Below are 17876 nucleotides of genomic sequence, written 5' to 3'. Positions count from 1 at the left end.
CTTACTGCTGTAACGCAGCTGTAGGGCATAGAAAGCCATCCAACATAGGCAGTTATTTCTTAGAACTTTTTGAGATCGGATTGACCGAGTTCGTCTTGGGATGATGAAATCTTTTTCCTCTCCTTTAAAGATATCAACCTAGGGGAAATGACGTTAGCTTGGACAAAATAAGCATACATTTCTCTTCTGGTAACCAGGTCATACCTGATTTAGCTGGTTTCTGTAACATTCATTGGTGCCCACTGTAGGAAGGTGCCTTGGTTTGATTTGTGTCTGATTAGCCTTAATGACCCTACTGTGAGTGAATCTGTAAGCATGGCACCTTGAACAAGGGGGTCTACCACATCTGACCAACTTGACGAAGATGATTCACCATAGGAAACCAAGTTCACAAGATGGTTGTCCATCAGATCAACCACCTAAACAAGCTTTGTCCTGCTAGAAAAAAAAAGTAAAACCAGCCACCATTTTAAGTGAAGGCAGTTTACAAGCAGATAAATACATTTTCATTTACACCAAAATAAGTATTTTTTGTGCATTGAATCTGGTTCATGGAATCTGGTTTCTGACACTACATTACCCATATTGAAGATTAAAACCTCTCCACCCTGTCCTCTCTCCATCAGATGGGTTGACAGACTGCATGGACCCAGACTGCTGTTTGCAGGCATCATGTCATGCTACCGCTCTGTGTATGGGCTCTCCTGATCCACTGGACATCATCCAAGAAACGCAGATCTCTTCCAGTCTAAGAACCCTGCAGTCCTTCTACCAGCGTGTCCGCTTCCTGGTGGGCCGGGACAGCACCCACGTCGTCCCTGGCACCAACCCCTTCGATGGCATGTAAGTGTTTCAGTAGTAATGTTCACAATTTTTCACAGTTTCTTGCAGTTAAAGTTCTCTTTTCCATACTTATCCCAAATCTCAATCCACTGTAGTGGTAATATTTAGATCAATCAGTGACTATAAGCAGATGCTGTCAATCCATCTACTGCGCTTGTTCCTGTAAACAAACAGGGCATGGGGCTCATCCCAAGGTGCCCAAAGATGTTTCATATGAGAGAACAGTGCTGTCACTGTGTTGTCCCATGTGACTTCTCATCTTTTGCCTCCATTTTGTGGCATTCCCTTTTTATCTGTAAACAATACCTAGAGTGAACGCCACTTTTGCATTTGCATCCCACACATGCACTGGTCTCGTTCCTCTCTTTCTTTCTGCTCTCAATTGAAATGAGCACACAAGATGTTACTAGAGACTTGGGGAAAAGTTGTGCTCCTTTGAAATCTCGTAGAGTATCCCCGCATTTCCTTTCATGAAAGCAGAGCTGACATTTCAAAGGCAAAAAAATGAAAACGTAACAAGCAAATGAGCATCTTTTTGAGCTCTCCACGGAGAATGTCTCTAATGGTGTTGCCCAGGGTGCGTTGACGTTTTGATTCTTGTCTCTACAAGGCATAATGTGCCAAAGAGGTCTTCGATTCACAGCCTTCTGTTTTTAGGCTTTAAACTCGAATGGAAATTTCTTTGGACCAGTGAGCAGTCCTTCCCTGGGCTCTAGTGAGCAGGGTGTTGTTTTTGCATCTCTTAAATGGCCATTTCCCACAGTTCAGCTCAGACTCTGGACCGAATGGCCTTTTGCTTTGCGTGAATGACTGAGCCTCTGGCAAGTTCGAACTCCCTTTGTCTAATCTGCGCTATCCTAATGAGACTCTGATCACTTCAAAGCTGTCCAGTGCTCTCCTTCATGCACTCATTTCCTCTGTCCTATCTGCCAGACGTTCTTCTGTTGCATAAATCACGCTGCCCTCAATCAACTTGTGTCAGAGTGTCCAATGCGCATAACCTCATGCAAAGATGAAACATTGGACTTTGTTTGATATCGCCTTTTGTGGACATGTCCGACAGTATTCATGAAATGCTCTTGTAATACTGTGTGACATTTTCCCAAGGTGACATTTTTGCAACGCTCGGTAGGGAGTCTCCCGATACCCTCTTCATTATTTCAAGATGAGGGTCTCGGCCTACCCTTCGTCACCATCATCTCCCAAGAAGAAGAAAAAAGAGGCATAAATAAATAAAAGCTTTAGAAGTCGGTCACCAGCCGCAAGATCGGAGACCTCGATTCACCTAAAAATATCAGGGCTGATATATTATTTATTACCTCTTCGTTCCTCTGCTTACTGACAGATATGAGAGAGGCTGACAGCAGCCCAGATGGACCTTTTAGACACAGCCACAGTCGGTCTAAAAGAGCCCCTTGCCATCACCTGATCAGGCCTTTTTATTGATTTCACAACCACCTCTGCATGCTAGGAGACATGTCAAAATGGACTTCTGACATATCTGACCACAAGAAAGCAACAAGGATGGGAATGATCAAAGTCACCGATCATCCCTGTTTTACAAGACTCACCTTTCTGAAACTCTCTGAATGTTCTTCCAATATTTTTTAGCCTTTACAGCACGTGCTCTGTCATCTGGATCCTACAAAAGAATAAATGTGCATGGCTGGAGATGCACTTGGGTCAAGTTGTTTGCTTGCTGCATCTGAGTGTACTTAGCCCCTTTTACTATCGTGTGGAGATGGTGGAGGGGGGTGGTCTGATATAGCCCATTATTTCTCTCCATTTAGAACATGTTGCAGTTTCTGAGAAAGGGAAGAATACTGCTGTACAGATGTAATTTAAGAGAGGGTGCATATTTATATTTAGCCCCTCTTATGAAGTTGTTTAAGTAATTAGCAGTGCTCGCTAAGGCCTTATTCCATGGTTGTTTACAGGAACAAAGACAGTAGGTGGATTGACAGCAATTGGTACCAGTGATGCTAAATTGTGCTTTTGCATTGTTGCTAATGCTTAGCAATGTCCTGACAGTGACCGTAGTGGCTAGTTTTACACATGCAAATAAAATAGTTAGCATTACAGTGGTAAAGAAGCTTTCTGTAAGTATTATTTAATAATTTAGCTTGAACACAAAGTGGATTGCAAACACTAATTTAGTCCATTAGCTGTTTTTAGTCTTTGCTAAAAACATGGCATTCAGACCACTGTGCATGTAAAAAAAAAAAAAAAAAAGGTTTATAGTGCTCCCAGACGCTGCCTCTCGGGAGAATTTAGCATGCTTTCTTTCATTGTTATTTACAATGTCTTTTCTAATATCAAGGCAGACGTGGCCTACAATTTGCTTCTATACTCTAAAATTACACAGTTGTCAATGCCGTGCTGATGGTCTACAGAAGGTGAAATGTCTGTTGTTTACTACTTGCCCGTTTCTCTGCCATTCCAGTCTTGCTTGAGATGGGGGTTTGCTGAATAAATGAACTTTAGACTTTTTGTCTAGACCTCTTCACTGTTCCTCCTTTCTCCTTTATCTTCTTCGGATCTGTTTAATGTCAATATTTAAATAATTTGTCGTGGAGTTGGTGAATCAGCTCAGCATATTTCGCCGTGGCTCAGAGCCGACAGTTCCACTCAGTGCACCCTGTGAAAACTTGCGTCGCTGCCCCTTCTGAATGAGAATACTCTAAATCAAACTGTCACCTTGAGCAATGTTGTAGATAGACAAAAGCTTTACACATATCTCTCTCTTTCTCTTTTTCTGTCTCTCCACCCTTTTATTTAGTGATCTTTCTTTGTCACTCCCACTCTCTTTTCTATTCTACATGAGTTCGCTCGCAGTCTGATAATAGACATTGCGGCGGGGCTGTGCACTTGTGCGCTATCTCTGCTAGCTTTGTTTACAGGGACGCAGAGCTGAGCCAAGGACTGCTGAAGGTGAGAGGCTGCTTAAATTAGCATAAAGTTAGCCTCCCTGGGACAGGGATATTGTTGGGTCTGTGATCTTGCCTGCAGTAAGGACAGGAAGGGGCCAGCCTCTTACACGCCATGTTAATTGTTCCGCTACCTGGCACTTGTTTAATGCCTAATACTTTCGTAGAAACAGCCCCAATGTGTAATTTATTTTGCTCAAATTCTTTTTTTTTCTTCAAACTAGCTGATGTGTGTACTTTTTTAGATGTTAAAATACTTTAATATCATATTTAAATCTACATTTCTATCCTAATTTCAACAATTTGCCAATTATTTAATCAAATTTAGCAGTGGCGTGTAACACAGTCACTCCAACTAGCCACTTTGGCGGGTTGAATTTTGTATATAATATATACATTTTTCGATTGCGGCCTTTTTAAAAAAGCCATCTGAACTAAACTAAGTGCAATATAGTGTCAAAAATATTGATTTTCCAATACATATCAATACTAAAATATCTGAAACTCTTCCGAAACTCATTTCCCAGGGAGAATAGATACACGATACCAGCTGTGCGTTCTCGCTCTCTCAAGATCTCTCCGACAGCAAGAAACGCCTCGCCTCACTCTCTCGTTTCATTTGCTCCGGGCTTAAATTTTGGCGTGGGATTGTAATTTTACTCATTCCAGCAGATTTTGTGCTTACACAGAAGGGTGCGTGCACATAAAGCCGTCTCTCAGGACTAAATTGAGTTCTTTTTCGCTGCTTATTGCGCTTAAATAGTCAAATAAAAATGTCAGAAAAAAATGACAAAATGTCGGCCTTGGCAAGTATTCACAACGTAAACAGTCAGTTATGTTTTAAGTGAATGTAAACAGTTGAAAAAGAAAACGCATGTGTAACAATATAATGGAATCGGATCCATGCGTCAGGTCTTAAAGTGACAACAGCCTAATATATCTGCTGTCAAATTATGTGATAACATAAAAAATATCTATATGGCAGTTTTTCCCCTTTGGTATTGGTCAAATTTGTGGCCAGTAAAATGCTAAATGGCTAGTAACTTTGGAAAACCACTAGCCACATAGGCTGGTGAGCAAAAAAAGTTAATATCAAACCCTGATTGCATGTATCAATAAAATAAATTATTCAGTTATCATATATGAATATGAATAGACTACAAAAATGTACAGCTCTTTTATTTTTTTTATATATTTTGTTTTTCACTTTTTTTTTGTTGTTGTCATTCTTAATCCAGCATGACGCCTGATTAAAAATCTCTAACACCGTGAGTCATAAGTCGTGTCTAGCAGGGAGTTGTTTTGCACTTGTTTAGGATTTTAAGAAACTGTGTTTGACTTTTTCATATCGATCAGTAAGTCGGAGCTCCTGAGGCAGACAGATAACATCAGATAGAGGCAGTTTTAAGCCCAGATATCTGCTGTGACTGAAAGCACTCCTACCATTGTTCTCTCAAACAGCAGGAATGACACAAACACTATCCCATTTTTTTGTATGTAATCTATTGCATCTCAGACAGAAAATCCCGCTGAGGTTTCCTCAGAGCTGTTGGATTCGTTTAATTTATTATATGTGTTTACAAATAGCATCTGATGCTTTTCTACATTGTAACACAACACTTATGATTTTCCTTTTTTTTAAACCCCGCAGTCATGCCTGTGTTATCCGGGGACAAGTGGTGACTTCAGATGGGACTCCTCTGGTCGGTGTAAATATCAGCTTCATTAACAAACCAGCCAATGGGTATACCATCACCAGACAGGATGGCAGGTAAGTTGCAACATATGATGAAATGGTATTTAAAGATGTGGGCTAGCAATTAAAGTGACGTATATTCAAATTGGATTTTTTTATGTCACCATCATTAAACATGCACCTTTAGCCCACATCTGTGCACTCGAACTGCTTTCTGTATGGCAGAATGTTGTATAATGTGCTGGAGGTTTTATCCCCAGCACACCATTGCGCATTTGGCCTGTTTGCTTGGATGGTGCTTTTTGTAGCCATAAAAAAAAAACTTCCATCTCCCTGACTCTCTCTATTTTTTCCCTCTCTTTGCTCGTAAACACATGGTCTCCCTCCCACAACAGCCCATCAAGCCCTGCAAGAACAGACTCAGTATGGCATGAAATCACCAATGCACCTGTTTGCTTGCTTTAAAATGGGAAAGCTGTCTTAAATGATTTTGTTTGATTGTGTTTTTTGCACTATCCTGGTGCCTTTGCTTTTTTAAATTACTTCTTTCTTCACTTCCAAAGAGGTCCCTCTGCTACTCTACCAAGCGCTAGAGTCGGATTGACCAAGTAACATGCAGTGAATATTCATGTAATACAAAATTCAGCCTGAAGTCAGACTCTGGAAATCCTAAAAGCCATCCATTATACATCTGACTTGATGTATTGAGAGTCACTTACGCAACCCTGTTTCCCCGAAGGAGAGAGCTGAATGCTGTGTCACGTCATCAAGAACCACTGAGCTATAGGCGATAGACTTAAAAGATGTCACATGATTATTATGTAGTGGAAGTGACACCGGTGTAGTGCGAGATTCAATGTGTGGAGATTTTCCAGCAAACAAAAATATGTTCAAAGAATGTTTTGCTAAATTAAATTTCAAAACGTTTCAACACATTTTCAAGGTTTTTTTCATGGGAATGTTACTTTTGAATGTTCTCTGAACCATCTGAAACAAGTAGTAAGTACTAATGTTTAAAAAACGTATATATATATATATATATATATATATATATATATATATATATATATATATATATATATATATATATATATATATATATATATATATATATTGTTTTTACTGGAAAAGTGATTGTTCACAACTTGAGAGAACCTTAGACCAAATATGTAACACTTTACAGTAAGGTTTCATTTGTTAACATTAGTAAACTACATCAGTTAACATGAACTAACAATGAAACATATTTCTAAACCATTTATTAATCTGTTAATGTTAATCTCAACATTTACATGATTTAAATCAAAGGTTGTATGTTTACATTATTTAATGAACCTGAACTAACAATGAACAGTTGTATTTTTATTCATGTTAACATAGATTAACCTTAACTAATGGAACATTATTGTAAAATATTACCAACAAAATTCTGAGAACATTCCCTGTTAGCTGGTTTAGTGGTAGCTACTGTACAAATTATAAATGGTACAAATTAATATTAGTATTGAAGTCAGCTAACAGGTCAACTAGTTAACTGGTTAATTGCCAATAGTATGCTAAGCTAATAGGTTGATCAGTCGGGCTAATCAGCTAGTGGTATGCAAAGGTACTAGGTTAACGGGTTAGCATGTAAGCTAACAGAATAAATTTAGAGCTTAAAATGTATGTCTTAGGTTATATAATGCGATTTTTTACGTAAATATATGTACATCCTGTCAATATTAATAATTAGCTGAAGTGAAGCTCCACAGTATAAATTAACCATGGGTTTATTATAGTAAAAGTGTAGTAACCATTTTTTTTTTTTGGTTGATTGATTACCATTTGAATAACCACAGTTTTACTACAAATACCATGGTTAAACTATGGTTAATTGTTGTTACCATGGTTTAACTATAATAACCAAGGTTTTTATTTTTAAATTTTTTTTGTAAAACCATGGTTTATTTTCATAAGGGTATTTCTGGTCAGTGTTTCTGTTCCGCTAACACGGTTGTTTATAACATTCTCGTTTATAACAAATTTGTGTGTGAATGTAATTGTATTTAGCACCCAGGACTCTGCTGCTGTGTGAACAGCCTTCAGTTCAGAGGACTAAAACTGTGTATCTTCAACCTTTTTGGGGTCTAACCCATCGATCTGACAAACCCCTTTGGGTTAACACTGCGTCGCCTCAAAGTGTGCACTGAAAGGCTGAATGCACTAATAAAGTGTGTCACCCATGCCTGATGTGCTTGTGTGATTGATAACAGGCCTGTGAATCGCTCATCGATTGGCATGGCAGCCTTTAGGGCAGTGTGCCCGTGTCATGGTTATATATGTTTGAGCGCGTCTCTCAGCACGTGACTAGCTGGCTAGCTTTTACTGCAGATTAGCGTCAGCTCTACGGCTGCATAAAAACACACACGCGCTCTCTCTCTCGCAGACACTTCCCAACAAACACGCTCAGTTCAAACTCCCACAGCGCACAGACAAATGCTCACATTTTAGCAAGGGCACGACAACAAGGGCAAAGCAGACCTTTGTTTATCAGCCGTGCCAATGAAAGCTCAGTGAATGGCCCATTGGGATATGTAGTTGAATTAATGTTCAAGCAGCTTGAGGTGTGACTACAGATGCACACCGCATCTATGCCAACCTCGAGAACAAAGACACCGTGTACAGAGCATTCTACGCGTCCACATATCACGTATTGCTAATCGGCTGTTTGCGTTGTAGGCGTTTTTGGCAGTAGAGTGCATTTGTGCTTTCATGTCTACCAGAGCGTGTTGTAAAGGTGTGTTTCTCCTCATGACTATACACAAAAGAGAAGATCAGAGTAGCATTCTGGATTTGAACACAATCAGTCACCTAGCAAGTCGCATACACGCTAGCCAACAAGCATATAGCGTCCCGCTTCGTTTCTGTTTAGCGGTGTCAACAACAGAGCTCTCTGATCAGAGCAACTCTATATGCAGAGCGCGTGCTGCCATTGTAGCGTTGTTGTAAAGTTATGTTAGCGCAGACAGCTCAGATCAATAATCCTTTACCCTTCCCTTAAATGTCATTTCCCCTCTCACCTCCTTTATCAAAGCGCACCGTTCCACCACACAACAAAAGACGCTCGCCGGCGTACGCACGGCTACTGCAGCGGCAAAGGAATCTTGCCAGTTCATTCCTCAAAAGAGAATAACGACACCACTCATTCATGCTGATTTTATTAATGCAAATTCAAAAGCACAGTGTATTAGGCCGAGCCAATAGTTCATTGTATTCCAGTCACATTGTGTAGCTGCCAGATAAAAACCGTCCCCACTAACTGAAGCCGAGTCCTTTTCAATTGAATCCTGTAATTTGGAGAAACATAATGAATTACAACCTTTATTAAGTCTGGGTTTAATGGCAGTGCAGAGAAACGGCGAATAATGTTGATTAAAATGGTAGTAAATGGTATTGTGAGAGAATGAAATTGCATTGTAATTTTATTGAATGGGAAATCAAAACGCCATTTTTAAGGCGTACTTAAGCAAAGAACTGCACTTAATGAATCAGATCCACTCTATTAAAATCTGATGCGTTTTATTCAAGAGATAAGCAGTCATAGAGAATTACGATGTGATAAGTATAGTACAGGGCAACTTGTAAACGATTAATGTTTATGTTAAAATAATAGGACACCGAAATATTAAAAGCTCTTTCATTAGAACAATGATAGAGTGACCTTTTCCTTGTATAAGGTTAGACATTTGGATAATTTGGGTTCAAACACTAATTGGCTTCAATGCAATTCACAAAAAAAACCACACTAACAGCACACCTATAATAAACATTTAACTATTTTTTTTTTCATAAGCTGTGAATTATAAGCAGTATTGTAACTTTTTTAATCACTTTTTAATCAATTTTTTGTGGAAGAGCACTTCTGCTGTGTGCTTTCCTGTTGGGGTTGAACAACATTTATGTGATTGAAGTCGAGTCAATGTCGACTAGTCGCTGATGATGTCATTAATGAACAAATGAGCCTGAACCTCGAGCTGAGACTCAGAACACGGGTTGCCTTGTGCACAGCTATGGCATATGACACAGTGCTGCCCACAAGGCTATTCCTCCTACATACTGCAGGGTTCTCAAGTTTTATTAAAAGCTTGGAGTGAGATCACATGCGGTTAGGGGAGGAGCCTAAATGGAGCCCCGCCCCCGCCTAGCCCCGCCCCCAATTTTACCCATTGTTCATAATTAACCAGCAAAAATTGAAATTATAACAATTGGTAAATCTGATAAATGACAGAGCAATTCATCACATCAAATATAGGCCTACTCTTTAATGTTATATTTCAAAATTAGGCTACAAATATATAACAAATTGCTCCAAAATGTTTGGAAAAACAAATATTTTTGCATTTTTCCCTGACATCTTTGAAAAATACAAATGCAATGGCAATGATTAGGCTAATGTATGTTTTGACAGGATATACAATATTACCAAGAGCACTCTGCTTTAGCCTTAATGTAGCCTAACTAGAAATACTATTAATACAGTATAATATAGAATTCAAAATAAACTGAAGAAATACATCTTCATTCCTTCCCATACCCAATAACATTTCCTCAGCCAAACTGAGGCAAAGCTTTTGGCCTGGTTGCAAAGCAGTTGTAGATTTTTTGACTGCATCAATAATGTAAACGATGGGCTATATATTAAATGTTCTAGAACTTCTAGTCTAAAAATGTTAGGCGAGCTTTCTTCCAACTTACTTTCTCCATCACGACGTGTGTTCGCGCGATGTCGCGGTGGCCGAACTTCCGTGTGTGTTCGCGGACTTCGCGCGTAGTTGCCTAGTAACGAACGCAATCTGGCCGAGATGCGGACGCGCTGGCGGCAGGAAACTTATCTTTGTGTGCATGCACCTCGTATACAACGTTATATATAAAGCTTGCAGGACAACTTGGTTGGCATTGCCTTTTCAGCGTGAGAAATACACGGTGTGGCGTGTGAGCGTGTGAACTGGTTGAATTGCGTGTGTCTCACGGCCAATGCGTGAGACTTGAGAACCCTGATACTGTAACTGCTTATTTTTATCAGTTATTTTGTCTTTGGGTCGTTTATGTTTCTCACAGATTTCTGCTCGTTCTAAATCAGATACAGATCTAAGATGTCATGTCCAGATGTCATGCAAAGGTTACATGCATATGAATGCATTAGTGAGAGAGACAATGGGACAATGGTGTGGGGCTTGAACCTACAACCATATGGTTTCCAACCCAGATTGTGATAAACACAATTGCAAAGCTCAAAAAGCAGTGTCTAACCGAACATGTCCTCTCCGTTTCAGCTTCGACCTGGTGAGTAACGGGGGCGTGGCTGTAGCGTTGAGGTTTGAGCGCGCTCCGTTCATCACTCAGGAGCACACCTTGTGGCTGCCATGGGGACGTTTCTTCGTCATGGACACCATTGTAATGCGACACGAGGTCAATGACATCCCAAGCTGCGACCTGAGCAGCTTCACCCGTCCCATGCCTATCGTCCTGCCTGCCCCGCTGACGGCGTTCGCCGGGACCTGCAAAGAGAGAGGCATCGTCGTTCCAGAGATTCAGGTGAGGAAGAACTTTTTTTTTTTTTATATTGTGTATGATTTATATGTTAATCAGAGGTGGGTAGAGTATCCAAAAACTGTACTCAAGTAAAAGTACAAGTACTTATAGAAATATTTACTCAAAGTAAAAGTAAAAGTAATAATCTTAAAAGTTACTTGAGTAAGAGTAAAAAAGTATCCAATGAAAAAACTACTCAAGTAGTTAGTTACTAGTTACTTTGGAACACATAGGCCTATATATATATATATATATATATATATATATATACTGTATATGTAACATGATATTATTTTTTCATTTAAATGACTATTATTATCATAATTAGATAAGCTATCTTTGCAACAAAAACAGAAGAGACAAACATTATTTCTGTATATATCTGTATTATATCTGTAGCCTGAAAACCATTGCCTGTCCTTTGGTTTGTATAGTATAGTAACTTATGCAACTACATTTGGATTATTAGACAATGTCGGAATAAAGTGACTCTATGGAGTTTTGCATTCATATGTAAGGGGTGGTAACCATTGACACAGATTAGAAAGAGTTAAAACTCTTCACATGTGCTCGCAGTCATGTCATGCCCAACACAAACAACGATCAAATACACGGATCTTCTTCTGTCTGTTCTCCAAAATGTATTTAAATGTAGGCTATATTTATGAAAGCATCTTTAAACTGGTTAACTGAGTCTAATAAGGCAGGCAAAGGCATTCGTTTTCAAGTCGAGTTCGCATTCAAGTTGATCATTCAAACTGATTCGCGAACCGATTTAGACAGATCTGCCCAACTTGTTTGATGAAGTCTTTGAACAGAATCAACTCAAAAGAGTGATTCATTTGTGAATTGAGCATCGCTCATGCCCAGAAAAAAAGAGAGAGCGCGCGCTTAGAATAAACTACGCTTTTAACAACATATTGCATTAAAATAAAGTAACGAGAGGAACGTCGCCAAACGTAACGAAGTAAAAGTACAGTTTTTTTCATTAGAAATCTACTCGAGTTAAAGTAAAAGTACCCACAATTAAATCTACTCTTAAAAGTACAAATTTTCCAAAAAAATACTCAAGTAAATGTAACTAAGTAAATGTACTTCGTTACTACCCACCTCTGATGTTAATGTAACCAAAACTATGTGGGCGGGGCAGCGTAATATTAACAATGCATGAATATTAGAATTTTAAGTTTAATCAATCAAATCCCAGTTCAAATCCCAGTTATTAAACATCACATTACATAGTTAAAGTTAGCATGAAATGAAAATTGACCTAATGTATTTTTAAATGCATGTTATTGGTCTATTTGTAAATGATTCATTCATGCATAAATGTATTATATATATATATATATATATATATATATTAAAAAAATAGTTTTGACCTAGTTATTCTTAATAAAAAATGTCTTAACTTGATCTGCCAGACTTTTCTCTATATAGACGTATGCTGGGCTTCTCCAATCATTCATTCCGCTTTAACTCCGCCCCTTTCTTACTGGGATTTTTACTTGCAGTGCAATTTACATTTTAGAACAAAATGTCAAAGTATAGTCAAGTTATGTTTACCACTGGCTTTATTTTACACAAAAATCGAAAACCCCCATTATAAAACCTCACAGGAAAATCTCGAAGGAACCAACGGCAAATTAGTCTACCGGGTTCTGACGTCATCACTGTATCACTGTATTGACTCACTATTGACCACTCAAGCTCACATTCAGTCTCCGCCCTACTTTCTTTAGTTTTTTTGTGGATAATCCATTTTACTCTAATGGAAGAATAGATCTGTGCTGCTTTAGTTTTATCATGTCTGAGATGCATTGTGAATGCCAAAAGCTTGTTTTATGAAATTGTTTGTGTTCATTTTACTTTGAATGTCTAATGTTGTTTTTAACAGATTTATTCTGGTTTAGTCTGACACTTGCAAACAGTTCAAAAGTGATGTCTCAGACAGATAAAAAAAAAAAAAACTTGGTAATTTGCCAGGATTGATTCCAGACTAGTGCTGGTTCTTAATGATGTTCTGATAGACAGCAGGGGCAGGTATTGGGAAATGTACATCAGAAGGGAATGGAGGAGGCTCTGTCTCAGGTGACAGTCCTGTGATTTTATCTCCTGTGTGTAATTGGGCAGAGATACACAGTCCAATTTACCACTCCAGACATTTTCTGAAGAACGATAATTACATTTAGACGAAAGCAGCATGGAAGCTTTTTGAGTCTGAGTCCAGGAGGAGCTTTGCAATCGGTGCTGGAAAAAAAAAATCTGTGTTTTGGTCTTGAGTGACAGGTTTTTTGTGTGCGAGTATGTGTATGATAGTTTCGTTGTGTTCAAGTGTGTCCATTTTTTATGTGCACATATTTATGTGTGTGTGTGTGTGTGTTTTGATACCTTTGTGCCACTTTCCTAATTATTTTGTCGTCCTCTTTGGTTAACAAGATAAATGAGTCAGCCTCACATGCATTCTGCTGTCTGGGCTATTAATATCGGCACAAATCTGTCCCATCCCAAATCTTGAGGTGGGTTATTCACACACACACGTACTGTACATATGCATCTACACACACCCACACACAGAGTTATCACAGGTTTACAAACAGAAACGTCTATGGAGGAGCTTTTCTTATCAGTGTTTATTGACGCTGTACCGATCGGCTGTGTTTATTGGTCGGCTCTGTGTCTGACTGTGATAAAGGAGCGATACGCTGAGAGTTAATGAGAGCTCTGTGTGTGTGTGTGAGCAATGAGAAACCTCTGAGCCACTGAGTCTCCAAACTGACTTCCTATGAGGAAACAAAGGTGTTGTTGATGATGCCCGTGTGACCTAGATGTATGCATTGCGTTACACTGAGTAAGTGGTTCTCTCAGAGCAGTTCAAAGGTTCCTGGGTCACATTTAACCCCAAAATCAAAAGGAGAAAAAAAAAGAAATTGTATTTAGAAAATGTTATTATTAGAAAACTAGCTTATTTCAGATATATTAATATTATCTGGCAATATTGTGACAATTATGTCCTGCCAAATCACCTACTCCCACCCCACTTTTTTCACATTACAGTAATGAACATTTTTCATTATTTACATGTAATTCATATTAATTTATTTATTTATGCATGCTTTTATTCAGCAGTGATGCCTTAAATTAATCAGAAGTCACAGTAAATGCATTGAATAATGTTACAATTTTTTTAAAACTTTCTATTCATCAAAAAGTATGAAAAGCAGCACAGCTGTTTTCGACTGATAATAACAAGAAACGTTTATTGAGCAGCAATGATTTCTAAAAGGATCATGTGACACTGAAGACTGGGGTAATGATGCAAAATATTCAGTTTTGAATCACAAGAATAAATTACATTTTAAAATATATTCAAATAAAAAACTGTTTTTTAAAATTGTAATAATATTTCACAATATTGCTGTTTTTTCTGTATTTTTTATCAAATAAATGCAGCCCTGGGGAGCAGAAAAGACTATTCAAAAGCATAATAAATATTCTCGACCCCAAACTTTTGACTGGTAGTGTACTATATATTTAATATAATCTTTTTTTAATACAATAGCTTTTTTTCTTCTTTTTTTAAGGGTAAAATATGACATAGATTCACCCAATATTTTTTTTTTGCACTGTATAGTAAAATGTCTCCTGTGAAGAAATTAATTCGTTCTCATTTGCGTAGATACCGGAGATGCTAAATAATGCAAACACTTCTCAGCAGGGTGCATCTCCCAGAAAAATTAGAAGATTTGTTACTGTTGGCTCTGTTTTGTTGTAACTAATATCAACATTTTCACCTTCTCCCCAGACCCTCCAAGAGGAGGTGCGGATCCCAGGTACAGACGTGCGTTTGGGCTACCTGAGCAGCCGGACGTCGGGGTATAAGTCCCTCCTGAGGATCACCCTCACCCACTCCACCATCCCGTTCAGCCTGATGAAGGTGCACCTCATGGTGGCCGTCGAGGGAAGGCTCTTCAGGAAGTGGTTCTCAGCTGCGCCCAACCTCTCCTACGACTTTGTCTGGGACAAAGCAGACGTCTACAGCCAGAAAGTTTATGGGCTGTCTGAGGCTTTTGGTGAGTTGGGAATGAAGTTGTTAGTGTCTAATTTTTCAAGGCTGTTGTCAGTCTCAAGCTTAGCAATGTTTCCTCTTCACTCCTGCTAGTGTCTGTGGGTTTTGAGTACGAATCCTGCCCGGATCTGATCCTCTGGGAGAAGCGGACAGCCGTCCTCCAGGGATACGAGACTATTGCGTCCAACCTTGGCGGCTGGAGCGTGGACAAACATCACGCGCTGAACATCCAAAGTGGTGAGTTAGTACACACAGAAAGATATTTAAAAGCTCTTAAACATGTGGTTGCTTATTAATTAGATCTGATGAGTTTTTTCCATTCTGGAAATGCTCATAAATGTTCACTGCTTGCTTAGGACGAGAACGCTTAGTTTTAAGACGACTTGAATTTGGGCCCTGTTTACACCCGGTGTTAAGACGCATTTTTATAAATCCGATCACAATTGGACGACACTAAATACAGATGTAAACGGGGTCTAAAACGTTTTGAGCTTGTCCACTTTCTACCACTTCCAGAGGTAGTCGAAAACGCAGTCGACCGGATTGCTTTCGTAGTGTAAACGGTCATGTGATCGAATGTGTTTTAACAGCCTCAAAAGACAGCCTGCTCCCCGCCTACTGACCTAATGAATAAACATTATGCGACACGCGCTAGCCAGACGGGATTTAAACTTTGTCGACTGAAGACCTAAGTCTGGTTTGAAGACGAAAAACGCACCAAGTACATTGTTCTCTTGCCATTCCTGATTTCTAACACACACTCACTGTGTTCGGCAGGTCTTGCGTCTGTCAGAGCGGATACGGAAGCTGATGCTCTCCGTGTGTTTTTCCGTCATCTCCGGCACGTTCATATGTAAATCGTGTTCGTCCATTAGATGGAAAGATCTGAAAAAACCCATACATTTACCCAGCCATAAACCCTCCCCTCGAAGAAATCCGGACAGAAGTAGTTATAGGTAGTTATCATGTGTCTCGCTCGTCTATTTGTGATCCGATCGACCAAAACACATCTTAAAGGGATAGTTCACTTTGAAATTAATTTTTGGTATGTTTTAGCTTACCTCAAGGGCATCCAAGATGTAGGTGTCTTTGTTTCCGCAGTAGTTTCAATTTTGATATTTTTAGGTCAAACCGTTCTTGTCTGTCAGTCATATAATGCAGGTCCATGGTCACCACCTCAAAGAGCATGCACAGAGAAGTCCAAATTAAACATGATTTAATGACTCGTAAATGTAAGTACACATTGATGGCCTAAGACACGAAACGAGCGGTTTGTGTGAGAAAACAAGTGATCTGAGGGCGCGGGTGCTTCAGTCTGTGCGTTACAAGAGGTAAAAACGATATAAATACTGTTCGTTTTCTCACACAAACCGCTTGTTTCGTGTCTTAGGCCATCAATGTGTACTTACATTTACGAGTCATTAAATCATGTTTAATTTGGACTTCTCTGTGCATGCTATTTGAGGAAGTGACCATAGACCTGCATTATATGACTGACAGACAAGAACAGTTTGACCTAAAAATATCAAAATTGAAACTACTGCGGAAACAAAGACACCTACATCTTGGATACCCTTGAGGTAAGCTAAAACATACCAAAAAATAATTTCAAAGTGAACTATCCCTTTAATACCAGGTGTAAACTGGGCCCTGGACTCAGATAAGTTATAACATTCATTTATACAGTATAGCGCTTCATACAATACAGATTGTTTCAAAGCAGCTTCACCCTAATAAACAGCAAAATCACAATGTTAATGTAAAATTCTTCAATTATGAAACAAATTCAATTTGAGCTAAAGCAGCTCTAGTGAAGATAATAGTGCCATTATTCAGCTCCATTTAGTTCAGTTTTGTTTCAGTTCAGTTCAATAACTGTCAATGTTGCAGCGTTTGTCAATTATAAAACAGATTAAATTCAGCTATAAGCAGCTCTACAGACTGCAGTAGTGTCATTATACAGTTCAATTCGGTTCAAACGTTCTCATCCAATATTGTCAATGCAGTTAAAACGATAATATCACTGAATATGAATTGTCTTTCAAACCCCAGCTCAGCAAGCCAAAGCCATTATTTCTATGACAGGACCTTATTGGAGTTGGTCAATTTTCCTACTGCTGCTGAATTGTCTATGAAATCAGTGATTGCATAAACTGCTGCATTTCGGTTCCTGTCAAGTATTCTTTTGCTAGCGCACAGCTGCACTTATCTCAGTAAATGAAGCGTACTTGTAGCACAAGTGTTAGGAACGCAGGTGACAGCTTGGTCTGTCACTAAAACCCAGCGCTGTCGACATGGGGACTTCCGGTAAAATTTGCTCAAATTCTTCAAATGTCAACTCTCTCTTCCTTTCTCTTTTCCCAAGAGACTGTTTCATTTACACGGAAGCTTCTTTTAATGCCATCCGTTTAATTGCCTCTCCTTGGCTCCAGACTTATGCAGTAATAGTTTGAATTGGTAGACTTGAAAGAAACTGAATTGAACTCATGCGAAATGAATTGCTGCCAAAATAATTGCCAACTTTTTTTTTCTTTTCTTTTTTAAACCCACAAATGTGTACAACTTTTGACCAAAAAACGACCACAAAGTTCACACCAATGTGTTTTACTGAAATAAAATGAATCGCACTCAAGTGAAATTATAAAATGCTGAAATTGCTGACAACTGCTTTTCATTTGTCAGGTTTTGGTGAATTTTTTTTTTTTCGGAAAGTAAGTGAATTGCTCTAACATACAAACAGAAACAATTTATACAACTTACAATAAAGGTT

The 17876-nt window shown here is 38.8% G+C and overlaps 1 protein-coding gene across 12 annotated transcripts in view; it reads left to right on the top strand.

Moving 5' to 3' along the window:
* Positions 1-17876, top strand: part of tenm4 (teneurin transmembrane protein 4) — a 239348-nt gene that overhangs the window by 166459 nt on the left and 55013 nt on the right. For all 12 annotated transcript variants that reach the window (XM_056258769.1, XM_056258767.1, XM_056258774.1 and 9 more), the window contains 5 exons: positions 627-843; positions 5422-5541; positions 10779-11040; positions 14843-15110; positions 15200-15343. In XM_056258769.1, the coding sequence (XP_056114744.1) occupies positions 627-843; positions 5422-5541; positions 10779-11040; positions 14843-15110; positions 15200-15343 (1011 nt within the window). The remainder of the gene's footprint in view (positions 1-626; positions 844-5421; positions 5542-10778; positions 11041-14842; positions 15111-15199; positions 15344-17876) is intronic.

This window comes from Rhinichthys klamathensis, unplaced genomic scaffold (genome assembly GCF_029890125.1).
Source record: "Rhinichthys klamathensis goyatoka isolate OS25496 unplaced genomic scaffold, OSU_Roscu_1.1 h1tg000159l_1, whole genome shotgun sequence".
Classification (NCBI taxonomy): domain Eukaryota; kingdom Metazoa; phylum Chordata; class Actinopteri; order Cypriniformes; family Leuciscidae; genus Rhinichthys; species Rhinichthys klamathensis.
Note: the sequence above shows the minus strand (reverse complement) of the source record. Positions and strands in the feature narration are given on the sequence as shown.